Consider the following 13,233-nt stretch of genomic DNA (forward strand, 5'->3'; position numbering starts at 1 on the left):
CAACTCGGCTTTAATTTGCGTAGACGTATTGCCTTTCAAATGCAAGAATTTAATTATAGCACGATATTCAATTTTTTCCATTTTTACAAAATGACACAAATGATTGTCAAACAAGAACTGAACGTCCAAAGTGGCCACAATTGTCACAGATATCTTTCGTAAGTATCACGATTATAATACCAGAATGGCTTTGACATCTTGAAATGGTAACGCCATCTTCATGATGAGGCTCAAAACTTTTCAGACGACCCTCGTATATGTTACGTGCATTACAGATTTTCAGTACTGGTAATAATTATCAGAATTATCAGACGCAGTCCAAGTAAATTGCAACTGCTTTATTCCTTTAATTCAATGAAAACTTGTTGATACACTTTACAAATAATAATAACGATCGCAAATACTGATTACTTCTATCGGCCAGAGATGGGATCGAACTCAATATGTACTTAAAAATTCGAGTCAAATTCAATAATTTAGTTTCACATTTTCTAGGATTCGAATAATACTCATAAGAAATAATATTTCATACTTCATACTTGCAAAGTAATCGATCCCAAATTGCTGGTTTCGAATCTTACATACGAGTACCTGCAAAATTCGAAATATACTTACAAAGTACTTTTTATCGTACAACATCGAATCTTTTACAAGTAGTACTCGAACAGGGTTATTACGAACAGAAATTCACATGATCTGTGCATTCGAGGTACTCACAGAAGGTTCGAACCTATTCCATTTAGGTTCGAGTCCACTTGGAAGTACTATTTTTATTTTTCGAGATATTCATAGAGATTCGAACCTATTTCGTTTAAGTTCGAATCTACTTGGAAGTATTGCTACTATTTTTCGAAGTAATCATAGAGAGTTCGAAACTTCTTTAACAGATTCGAATCTACTTGTAAGATACTTAATCCCATCGCTACTATCGGCGACAAAATCTATAATATTTTTTTTTTTACAATATAAACTTCTCACATTTTATATCTGGTATCAATTTACTCGGTACTCTTATACGTGATACTTAGACTTCTTGGAATTTAAGTGAGTATACTTTTAGCGATTACTTTATCAATTCAATACATGTTCTCGACAGTAATGTCAACGAAACAAAGATGATATGATTGAATAACAATCGTATTTCTTTTTTTTCTAATCTTTTTTTTAAATAAAACGAAAGATATATGGTAAAAATGTACGTCCAACTTATATTTTTATAAAAATAATATAATAATTTCTTTACAGTAAGAGTTGATCAGTGATCATATAAAGTATTAGAATAAAAAATAAAGCATATCTAAAAAGTTTTTGACGCAAGATAAACGACAAAATTGATTGTGTATCGGTATGTTTCTAAGACATGAAGGAAGACATTAAAATTCACTAAGTCACAGCGCAGGATGTAAGTCGCGAGCAGACCAGTACATACAGATGCAAATAAATGCAGCTCTCTTCCGTCCCTCGCGTACACCCACCATCATGTGTGAAGGGTACATCAACAACGATGATGGAACGACAGGACAGGCCGGTCTCTATCAGCCCGTCGACGATAATCCGAATACTTTGTCTGGAATCATCGTAGATTGACCGGTGGTTCCCTCCCTCTCACTCTTTCTCTCTCTATCGCGGGATCGGCGAGATCCCTTAACGAAATCCCCCCCCGGATGTCGTTATAAAAGCTGGCGCGATCCGGCGCGCCGTTCGTCTTTCTTCGGCAACGATTCAGATCTCGACTTGTGCGCGCGACAAGCTATCATCACGATCATCATGGTGCAGATAGTTGGCAAATACCAATACGTGTCGAGCGAAAACTTCGAGGATTACATTAAGAATCTTGGCAAGGGCGAACTCGTCGACACGTTCCTGCAGACCACGCCGATTGTGGAGATCCAGCAGAACGGCGATCAGTGGGTTGTCGTGGTCACCATCAATCAGGACAAGACCATCACCACTACTTTCAAACTTGGAGAAATCTACGACGAACATCTTCCAACTCCGGGTCTCACCTTTAAGGTAGGTCTCATCGAAAGAAAAATACAATTATTTCAATTGTATTTTTCACGCGAGAATCACGTTACGTTATCAAATATGAACATTAAATTTAAAAATTAATATAATAATTATTCTTCTATATTGTGAAATACAATGCACAGGCTACGTTCAGCAGCATATTTATTTTTCAATCGTTGGAAGTTTTCTTTTTGCTCTGATTGGATTATACTTTTTGATCTAGGGGAATAGTTCTATTTTAGCGAAAAAAACTTTCTCAATAGTTATAAAATATTTTGCTGAATGCAGCTAATGCATTCAAGTCTCGTCTAAAGTTACCGAATATCTTCTTCCAAGTAGCAAAGAAAAGCTACGAGATTCCGAGATTTTATATTCCGGAGAAGATAAGTTAGAAAGAATACTCTTCGTGTGCAGAAAATTATTAAAATAACTTCCACATGATTATTGATTTTTCGCATGATTCACGTCAATTTGCGAGCTAAATAGTGAGTCTTCTTTTTCTATTTCTCTCGCACAAAAGTGCGAGATAATTCAACGATAGTTGAAGGATATAAAGATCTAAGAATTCTAATTAAAAATTGGCCGTGTTCAGAATGTTTATTTTGTAACTATTAAAAATTTTTTTCGCTGAGAGGTAGGACAATTCTTTTAAATCTAAAAAAATATGATTTAATCAGTACGAGAGAGAGAGAGAGAAAAGAAAAACTTTCAATCAGTTGCAAAATAAACATTCTAAACACGGCCAATTTTTAATTTAACATTCTACTGAATACATCATGTACTCTAAAATTTTTAAAAATAAATCTCACTATGAAAAGATTGAAAATTGAGCAACTCTTCCAAAACTGGCTCAATTTTCACTCTTTAGAGTGAAATTCCATTCTAAAGAATTTAGATAATATCTTACATGTTCTAACGTTATTATTTTTGCAATAAGTATAGTTGATTATTACATCGTTATGTATTCGTTTTATGACGCAGAGCGTGACCACGAAGGAAAGCAACGGTTTCAGAACGGAGACCACCTTATCCGCAGGTATCAAAGCGATTCGAAATTACGAATTCACAGATACTGAAATGATCGTGGTAAGTGTGATTTCAATAACAATGTGTTACACAAACAATGTCATATAAACGATCCTGAGAAAAATGTCCAGTTGTATCCAGTTGAAATTGAATCTGAATTTTCTGATTAATCTACTAGAAATTTAATCGAAATATAATCGAATACTGATTGATGTAATCAGAATCTTCTGATTCGTCCAACCATTTTTCTCAGTGTGCGACAATGACGCAAAGTGACAAAATGCACGAGCCTTACACGTTTCTTCTTTTCCGTTCCAGCACCTATCCTCCAACGAGAGCGACGTTCAAGCCAAGCGTATATACAAAAGACTGTAAGGCCGATTCCTAATTTAAAAATAGCAGTACATAATATCACACTTCATTAAAGAGATTGAAATGTACAAGAGTGCTTCTTTTCTTTTTGTCCACTTACTCCATTTCCCCGAGACGAAACGAGAGGCGGTAAGGTGTGAATCGGGCAGGACGAGAGGACGTATATATAATGCTGGATATAACACTGTTCAAACGTAATATTTATTTATTCAATTATGAATTCTGAGGAAAAAAAGAATAAAATGGTGACAAATACGCGTACACAAGAAAGTCGGAATAACATGTATACGAAACGCGCATGTGAAACGCTAAGCTACGCTCCCTCGTTGATGCGGAGCTGCATTTTAATGCATATCATATCGAATATATGTGCGTGTGTACAGGATACATTTTCTCGAGAATCGCATATGAAAATGTACGAAAATACCATAGTATATTACATATAACATAGATTTTTCTAGTATTTTCACATGCGATATTTTTCAAGAATAAAATTCCTGGTCGATATCGTGAGTCGCTTACGCAGTGGACTCGCTGTATCCTTTTGCATTAAACGTATTCACCTTAAAAAGAGTTGCCGGTCTTTTTAATCCTTGATTTCATCGTGCTTGTGGGAAGGCTCATTTAACGCTCGCGTTGTGAGCGCACATAAAAAATATTACGAGCATGTATCGGTTCTGATAAAATAAGACGAAAGTATATTTCACGATCGAAGGTCAAACAGGATAAAAAAAGGGGAGGAAACCATTTTCGATCGAAGTTTCCACAGTATTAGATGTCGTCGAGCGCGCGCTCCAACAGTGGAAGTTCGAAACGCAAGAGAAAAGAAGATTTGAGATTTGTGCGGTGTCTGAAAGCTTTAAACGCGCGCACACGACGACTATCCACATCGATGATCGGCGCTGAGAAAAGCAGGATCCAAATGTTTGGTTAGAGAAGTTTAAATAAGATCAACCAAAATATTATATCAAAGAGACACAGTATGCTTTTGGTTCCCTTTGATGAATTTTCTCTTTTTCACTGAACCTTTGGATTCCTTTTCTCTTTCTCCGTTCATATACATATATAAACTTCTTCTGGCTTCTCTAGTGCATATTATTCGAATTTATTTAATATAGTACTGTAAGATATATCACATTAAACCATAGGGTGCTGTACACATAGATTAGATAGTATTATATTATCATGATTACGAGTCAGTATATATCTCGCAATGAATTCAACTTCAAAAAATAGGAACAAACAAGAATAAATATACGCTTCCCTCTCCTCCATTCCTTTTCTTTTTTGTGATTCGAGTAAAATTATGTCGCGAGTAATCGTTATCAATTATAATTGCGCATATAAAATTAAAAAATTGTAAAAAATCCATATATTTTATCGAGTTTCGTTAAAGATTAACATACTGCCATTATCGGAGCCGAGTCTATTTTCAGGAGCCGCCACGAGCACCATCTGAGCCCTCTCTCAGACAATCTCAGGCCCGCGGATCAGTTGAAAATAATGACGCATGAGAACGCATCCGAATTATATTTACATAACAAGACTATCGATCCTTATTACGATAAGGCAGTAGTTGTTAAAAGCAATGTTTAGGGTATGCCTCGTTCTTGTTAGACTAATATCTCTGTCACATATGTATGCATTCACGTAAGAACAATAAAAAATTTTTCGGTTTGACATGCATGTATAAATCCCTAAACACTACTCTAGTGGATGTCCCGACGCGCAGTCGTGCTCTGTCCGTTAAACAATAATAAAAAGGAGAAACCTATATGTCGGTTCACCCGCGACGACGTGTAATTCCTAGGCCGACGTATGTTGTCGCGAAGCGGCGGACAGTTCGCAGCTTATCGATCGATTGTTCAATCGGCGATCAATTGATTATCGATCGGCATGTTCACCGGCGACGCATCCTTTAGCGGTACGTCGTCCTCGGGCTTGTTCGTTGCTGTTATGACGGCGTCCTCTTTGGGAATTCCGTTTTGCAATACCTTAGCCTCATTCGATATTCGTTTCGTCACAGTGGTGGAGGTAGTCCTCGACGTAGACTTCGATGTCAGAGTTTTCTTCGTTGGCGAGATCGCGGAAGTGTTTCCGGACGATTTCCCAGCCGATGTGCGAGTCTTTGCAGCGCCAGTAGCTGTACCGATGGGTACGGAAGAGCGAGCACTCGTCTTAGGCGCAGATGCTCCAGAACGAGAAATTTGCTTATTGACTGTCTCTTTGCTCTGTTTGTCAATCAACGGCGATTTCCCAGTAGCTGTGATCGGTTTACTTTCGCGTGGCTTGGTTGTGCCACCGGAAGTCGGCGCGGTCTTGGGCCGCGATGCACCGTTAACGCCAGTTGTAGGCTGCTTTAATGTTGATGTGGGTTTAGTAGCTGAAGTCGCAGACGCGGGTCTTGGTTTTGACGTTACGTTGGATGTTGACGTTTTTGTAGCCGTTGACGTTTTGACAAGTGTCTTTGCGGTTGTGCTAGTGGTTGTCGTTCTAACAGTGGTGCTCGCCGGTTTTGTGGTGGCAAGTTTACTGGCCAATTTCGTGTCACCGCTCACCGTTGACTTCTTCTCGATCGATGCTGGAGTCACTTTCGACGAGGTAGTGGTGGTGGTGGTAGTTTTTGGTCTCGTTATAGCGGAGCGTGGAGAAGCGCTGGTTCTCGTCGCTGTTGTACTTTTGGGAATCACCGTTGTCTTTGTGATGGTGGTTTTACCGCTAGCGCTTGAGACTGTCGTTTTAGTCGCTTCCAATTGCTTAGGACGAGTCGCGGTACTTGTAGCAGGTTTTTTCAAGGTTGATTGTGATGCCGGTAATGACGTCGTAGTTGTTCGCATGGTTGTACTGATCGCTTTAGAGGGCGAAGTTGGCGATTTCGTTGCTGTTTTCGTCGTTGTTTTTGTCGTGGTAGTTTTCGTTGGACGTTTCGCGCTCGTTGTAGTGGTCGTCTTCCCTTTCGAGCTCGCAATGACGACGGCTGCCGCCGTTGCAACGATGGCGGCTTCCACTGATACTTGCGCGACTTCCGTAACTTCTTTTGACTTGTCTATCGTTGCGATATCTTCAAGAACTTCTACAGTTTTTTGTAATTCAATTTCTTCCTGTTTCGGAGGAATATTTTCAGAAGTAATTTCTTCCTTCAATACCTCCTCATCAACATTAGCCGATACAAATTCCGCAGCTTTTTCTTCTATTTGCTCTTGCTTAATTGGCTCATTAGTTAGTATTGTTATCGGTACAGATTCTTCAAACATCTGGCTTTTGTGTTGCAGCTCCTCCTCCATAAAATTAGATTTGTGTATCGAGTCAGATATTAATTCGGTTGTACTGTCTGGTTTGAAGTCATTTTTATCGTTGTCTTTATCTTCATTATAAATTTTTTCGATATCTTCTTGTTTTTTATTTTCAAAGAAAGGATCATTTTTGTATACATCACAGTCGGGATTTTCAGTGTGTAGCATTGCCTTTTCTGTTTTACAATAATCTGTCCAGTCAGTAGATTGGTTTAACTGATTTTCTGTATTGATCAGTGGTTCAATAAGATTTTCCAACTTTTGAACATCATTTTCAAGATTAACAGCGCAATAGTCTAGCTGCGTTTGTAACGTTTCGTCTGGCACCGTGTGTTCTAAACTCACTAATTCTGATAACAACTTTTGTTCTGAGAGATAATGTTGTGGGGCATGTATTGCATTATCTAAATCTGAATGACTTGTTGAATCTGGAAGATTTTTCGGCACTTCGGATTCCACATTTTCCGTTTCTAACATTTTTGCACTATTATCCAACGACCTCATAATAAAAACTTGCGCGTCTTCAGCATCTTTATTATCTTCTTTTTTACATAAATTTTTGTCCTCTTCTGTGTCAGAAGAATTTTCTATGTCATAAATTTCTTTGAAGGTTTCCCTGTGTTCTTTTGAGACGTTTTCATCGGATTCATATCCTTGTATGTCTATTCCTGGTACATTATTAATTATCTTTTTCGCAGTACAGCTGAGTACTGTTTCATGCGAGAATGGATTGCTATCAAACAAACTTTCCTTTTCGTTTATCTTTGTTTCAGAGTTAGTAGTTTCAGAATTTACAGATACAGAATCATCTGGAGGCTGTGGTGTTGACGCGCATAAGACATCGATCGAATTCTTGTCCTCCAAAAGAGGTGTGTTCGGACGATCCTCGTCGTATGCAATCTTCGTAGACGGCTCGGGTGAACGCGGTGGTGTAGTCGCTTGTTCAGCACCATCTGAACTATCGTCCAATATGTGTAAGGCATTCAAATCGACTTTCAATTCGAACGCTTTGAAGCTAGCTGGAGTTAATGATACAGCCATGGGATCGTTCTTGGTGACAATATCGCCATCTTCCAAATCGGAACCCGCATCGTCATGCGCTTTTTCGTTCCATTGAGAAGAGACATCCGTCTGCCACTGTGAGGTAGACATTACATGCATCATGGATTCGTCATCACCCATTTCGGCTTTGGTCGACGAAATCTCGGATATGTCCAAACTCTGCGAACTATTATTCTGTAGCTCTGCATTTTCGTCGTGCGATTCCTCGCCTATCTCCTTTGGTCGACGACAAACTTCTTTGTCGAATTCACTCTGGCTCGGTACACGAATATCATCCATCGTCTGTGTTGTTTTCAGAGGAGAGCCACTAATGGCAAAATCCCGCAAGCGTGTGTTGCCTTTGTTGCATACTAACGGTGGTGATAACGGCACGAACTCTGCTGCCTCCGGATTCAATTGGAAATCCATATTGTTCTTTTCTTCCTGTAGAATATCTGGATAAATTGGAGGAATGTTTGCCAATTCGATCAACTCTTTTTCGTCGCTTATCTGAAAACGCAATAGTATTATTCGAAATACGTGCTCTTACACTGAATAATAAATATTTAACAACGAAGAAAAGTAACAAGATAGACTTACATCGATGTCGATAAGCTCAAAATTCGTCTCGACAGCTTTCGATGAGTCTTCGCATTTAATATCGTCCTCTGCTCCCGAAGATTGAACTTCCAAACTAGCTTCCGCGACAGACTCGGTCTCCTGTGCACTTTGCTCCTCAACGTCTTTGCGGGATTCGTCTGCCGTAACAGCTGTCACTGCAGATTCCTGCTTGTTCGGATCGGCACGATAATAATCCCACTCGTCCTCGGAATCCTCGCTGTCCGCTACATTATCCGCTACAATCAGTGCATGCTGAAGAGGTTCTGGAATAAGCGTAAGAGAAATTAGACACATTGACGAATAAATTCACTTTGTTACATTTCTTACGTCATGTTATTTTCATTTATCGTAAGATAAAACCCGTGTTCACTGATATTTTATCATTTCCTTTTTATATCTTTTAAATCGTATCAAATCAAGTTCCACAACGTGGTTTTTCATCGCAGAAAAGTGAATTCAGTGCGCATGTATTTATGTACGAGTAGACGCGACAAGTACGTTTCTTTATCTAATAATTTAATTACTTTCTTGGATGTTTACAGATTCTCTTGGGTTATTTTATGAAGATAGCAATGTTTAGTAGTATCAAGTATATTATATTACAATATTAAATTTTGTTTTACCTGTTTTATCGAGCTTTCTACAATAAATTCGTAGTTTTTTTCTTCAAAATTATTTAAAACGAGTTTAATACCAAGAATAATCTAAACTGACAATCCATAACATAGTTTAATATAAAATCGTATTTAAACAGCTCTTACGAATTAGATTTACTTTTCACTTTTACATCGAATATTTCAATTATCGAATTATATTATAGCTTTATTTCACCATCATGTAATCATCGAGAATAATTAATAAAATTCTCGATACTTTCAGCAAAAACTAACGAAAGATGATTTTCGACGAAAATTGCAGGCTAGATAATTTCAGCGTGACAGAGCAAAATTAAGAATAAAAGGAAATGTTGAAAACGGTGTATAGGAGCGATATGGAAATACCTCATTCCAGATAATTACCAGCTTACAAAAGTCGGTTCCCGCATCCATATTACGGAAATTATTACCAATAATTGCACGCGACAATGGGACAAGATAGATAGTTCCAGCATAATTCGTTCGATAATTCAAGGAGTATCACCCTCGAAAACTACACGCTCACTCGCACCGTTCACGTAACGAGATACGGTACGTACCTTCAAAGTGTTCCGCGGTGGAAATATTGAAGGAAGTATGAAATATCGAATGAGGAGTTCTCGGGAATCCGAAGTGAATACGAGCTATCACGTTTCGAAGGGTAACTCAGTTAATATTCCGCGCAATTGTCCCGGATCATTTTACACGTCCTTATAGCATTGATACGCGCGAGACGGACCGATACGGAGAAAGCACACCTTCTCTCGCGGGCCGAAGTGGCTCCAAAATGAAGAATATCTCCTCGTAGGTGCGATCGCCCTCCGGTGACTAAGAGGTACTACGCCCGCCAAGAGATGCATTATCGATCTAGCCCAGAGCCCCCGGAGCACTCTCTCCTCCTTCTCCACCTCTTTCTCCCCGCCCCATCTACGCACTGCCACCACCCACCTGTGCACCGTGACAGTTGGAGGAGAATTACTCTCGTCCGATTGGATGGACCTCGGAAATCGTCGAATCAATTGACCCGTTCGATACATTTATTCGGAAAATACTCGCGTGACAAAAGAAGGGTGCTTTTTCGCAAGTGCATTTTATCTTTCCACCTTTCACATTTGACTCTGCAGCAGTGGCGAGAGAACGAGGACAACAAAAGGCTTTGACATTTCTATTCCGGCATAAAAAAAATTTCTGTCACTACGATATTACAGTCGCAGTTAGATTAAATGAATCTAAAAATCGACCCGATTGCCATACTCGATACATTTATTTTTTTAATATTTGCGCGATTAAAACTCAACTGTATTTCCTTGTATCTTTTTGTATTTAGAAAAACTTTGGCAAATTTATTCTGAAACCAAGAATTTCCACGAGAACAATTAATGCAATATATATTAATTATAAATAATCCTTTTCACATTATTATTATTATTATTATTATTATTATTACTCAGTAGACAGCAAATTAACACAATTTTAACTAAAAAATAACAAATTAATTTTAATTAACGTAACGTAATAGGTAATTTAGATACGTAATGAATCCGTACTTATTATGTAAACCTATCGCAATTTAAACGAGCTGCCGAAATATAATAACACTAATTAATATTGACCGTTCATCAATTAAATATATAACATTATATATTAATGTACTAAATTCATAAATAGAGACAATAAATTTAATGGACTGTATGCGTTTCTTAAAGAGTTTCACTTGAAAAATTATTTGGCCATTTGCCTCTTTCTCTCTATCATGAATTTATAAAAAATGTAATTAAAATTAACTGTCGCTCTATAAAAAAAATTAAGATTAACGAGCAAGAATATCTGAAATTATAGGCGAGTTTTTTGCAGAGATGGTCGCGTGAAAGATGTTGGCTCGCCACTGCCGCGGGATTGAAACAAAATGAGAGCACGTCTGGAGGAAGGGAAGTAGAAAAAATATCGTAGAAAGACGTAAAAAGCAGCTGATAGAAACGTCCGTCGGCCCACCTGGCCGAAGCCGGAAAAATGTTGACGTGGAAACTGGTTAAGGGATGCTGAAAAAAGCGCAGCCTACGCACAGAGCGTTCGCTTAACAACCCGTTCTTAATTTCGTCCCAAGTCTTGGCCACCAACGCGAACTCGTGCCAACTCGCAAGGTTCTCTCCCACGCGCTTGATCGCTTCTAACGCACTTTGAATCCGTGTGGATTATCGCCAAAGAACGCCATAATCCGATTATATTACATGATTTCGGGTAATAATATCCTGCGCCGTTTCGCTGCCATATGTCTTGAATCTCAGGACGTTGACCTTGCAAAAATCTTCTTCGAGAGATCGTAAAATCCGCCGAGATGTTCCTCCGATTCGCCTCTTCCGGCAGCTTTCGTCGATATCGCGCAATCCTCTACAAAATTCTAACTACTATTGGTTCTAATGAACTTCGAAGAATACGCGTAGAGATCAATCCTTTTTATTAGTTGTTACACGTTGAAACCATCTGTCGATACAGGACAATAGAAAAATATAGCTTACAATCTACAGTTTTCTATATGCTTCAATAGCTTGAAAAAGTAGCTGTAGAATTCTTGTAAATTACTACATTAAGCTCTCCTTAGCCCGCATTTATAAAGTTAATCGGCTCATTCTTGGTTGACAGACCCCTTTAATCCCCCCCCCCTCCCCCAAAAATAAATTGACATTCAAGTTACTTATTCTACAGAGTATTATCGCAAAAATGATAAGATCGTTTGTTGTTTCTTATACAGATACAAGCTTGCGTGTAAAAAAAAATGTCTGGCACATGGACATATAAAATCAGACTGCGATCGTTATAGTCAATGTCATTCTAATGTCGTCGTGTTAACGCTGTTGAAATATCGCGGGATTTCTCGAGAACGGTTAAGAAATTTGAAGCAAAATCCATCTAAATAAAATATCTTTTCTAAAATGCGACCATTGCATTCCATGAGGCAACCTCTATTGAAAAGACGTCGCGACGAGCGACCAACGCCCGACGTCGCGTCGCGCAATTTCAGTTCGTCGGGAAGCACAGTGGAATCCTCATGGCATGCTCGCCATACGAGTTAAGAGAGGACGAAGGAGGAAAAAGGGCGAGTGTCCTCTCCTCTCTCCTCCTTTCTCCCGTATTTTTCTTTTTCATTTTCACAGCGAGTGCCGCGTCTCGCTGTGAGTCGCAAAGAGTAAGAGGGAGAGTTAATTTTAAACCAAAGTCACACATAGAGGAGGATCGCAGGGGTGAGCATGTGTATGTGTGTGTACGTATGTACGTATATATATGTATTATACATTTTGCATGTGTGAGAAAAGGAGAAACAGAGAGAGACCAGTTTCTCTTCTATAACTTATATTCCGAGACGTAAGAGATTCTGGTGTATTACGGAGTCGGCGGCGTATGTTCCAAAAGGTACGGATATGTTTGAGAATGTAGAACGACGAGATATTTGTAGATTAGATAGTTACATTACGAGTCTAGAGGTTTCAGAGGATGACAATGGTGAAAATAAGATTAAAAGGGAAACTTTGGGAAAACAAGACTGAGAAAATCGGAAATTTCTGATAAAAACATAGATACGGATTTTAAAAACGCATGTAAATAGTAAAGAATTTAGAGGATGATTATTTGAGGACGAATAAAAGGAAAGAATGATTTTGCTGAAGTAAAATTTTAGGTAGATACAGATCGAGAAATAATTTTGCTAGAATAATTATGTAGGAAACTGAAGTATATCGGGCAATGATGCGAAAAGTTTTGACATTCTAGTAACTAACTTCTATAATTATTTTGACAACAAGTAATTTGTTGTTCATTCAAATTTGGTACGGAGACATTGTCTAAATTTATTGCTCTCGAGATACGCAAGCAACAAATTTGTAATTTGCATATCTTGAGAGCAACAAATTCAGAGAATATCTCCGTACAATTTTAAACGAGCAATAAATTTTGTGCTGGTACTTAATCTTTGTACCGCTCACACGCTGAGAAGTTTTTTCGATATTATTTACTTATTTCGTAAGTAACTGATTCGAAATCTTCCTTTAGCGGAACATAATTAAAAAAATTGACTGAATAACAAATTTCTTTCTTTGACAACTTCTTAGTAACAAATAAAAATGTTAGTTAGAATTGATTCTGCTCACTTTGTTCCGCTAGCTTGTAAGACGTTATTTTCAGATCTGTAAGTTAAACTTTTTAGATACTTCAGTAAAACCATTATCTTATTGTGTAAAATA

The 13,233-nt window shown here is 38.2% G+C and overlaps 2 protein-coding genes across 2 annotated transcripts in view; one reads left to right on the forward strand and one right to left on the reverse strand.

Annotated features, from left to right (window-relative positions):
• The first annotated feature begins 1,691 nt into the window (after positions 1–1,691).
• On the forward strand, positions 1,692–3,473 carry Fabpl (FABP-like protein). The gene is made up of 3 exons (XM_018515148.1): positions 1,692–2,013; positions 2,992–3,096; positions 3,355–3,473. Exons 1-3 carry the CDS (start codon positions 1,768–1,770, stop codon positions 3,409–3,411), a joined length of 408 nt encoding a protein of 135 aa, XP_018370650.1. The 5' UTR covers positions 1,692–1,767; the 3' UTR covers positions 3,412–3,473.
• A 1,601-nt stretch (positions 3,474–5,074) lies between these two features.
• Positions 5,075–13,233, reverse strand: part of LOC108766080 (uncharacterized) — a 71,331-nt gene continuing 63,172 nt past the window's right edge. Inside the window, exons 9-10 of the mRNA XM_018515139.1 lie at positions 8,343–8,626; positions 5,075–8,252 (exon numbers count right to left, since the gene is read on the reverse strand). Coding sequence (XP_018370641.1) covers positions 5,274–8,252; positions 8,343–8,626 — 3,263 coding nt within the window. The 3' untranslated portion in view covers positions 5,075–5,273. The remainder of the gene's footprint in view (positions 8,253–8,342; positions 8,627–13,233) is intronic.

This window comes from Trachymyrmex cornetzi, unplaced genomic scaffold (genome assembly GCF_001594075.2).
Source record: "Trachymyrmex cornetzi isolate Tcor2-1 unplaced genomic scaffold, Tcor1.1 scaffold57, whole genome shotgun sequence".
Lineage (NCBI taxonomy): Eukaryota > Metazoa > Arthropoda > Insecta > Hymenoptera > Formicidae > Trachymyrmex > Trachymyrmex cornetzi.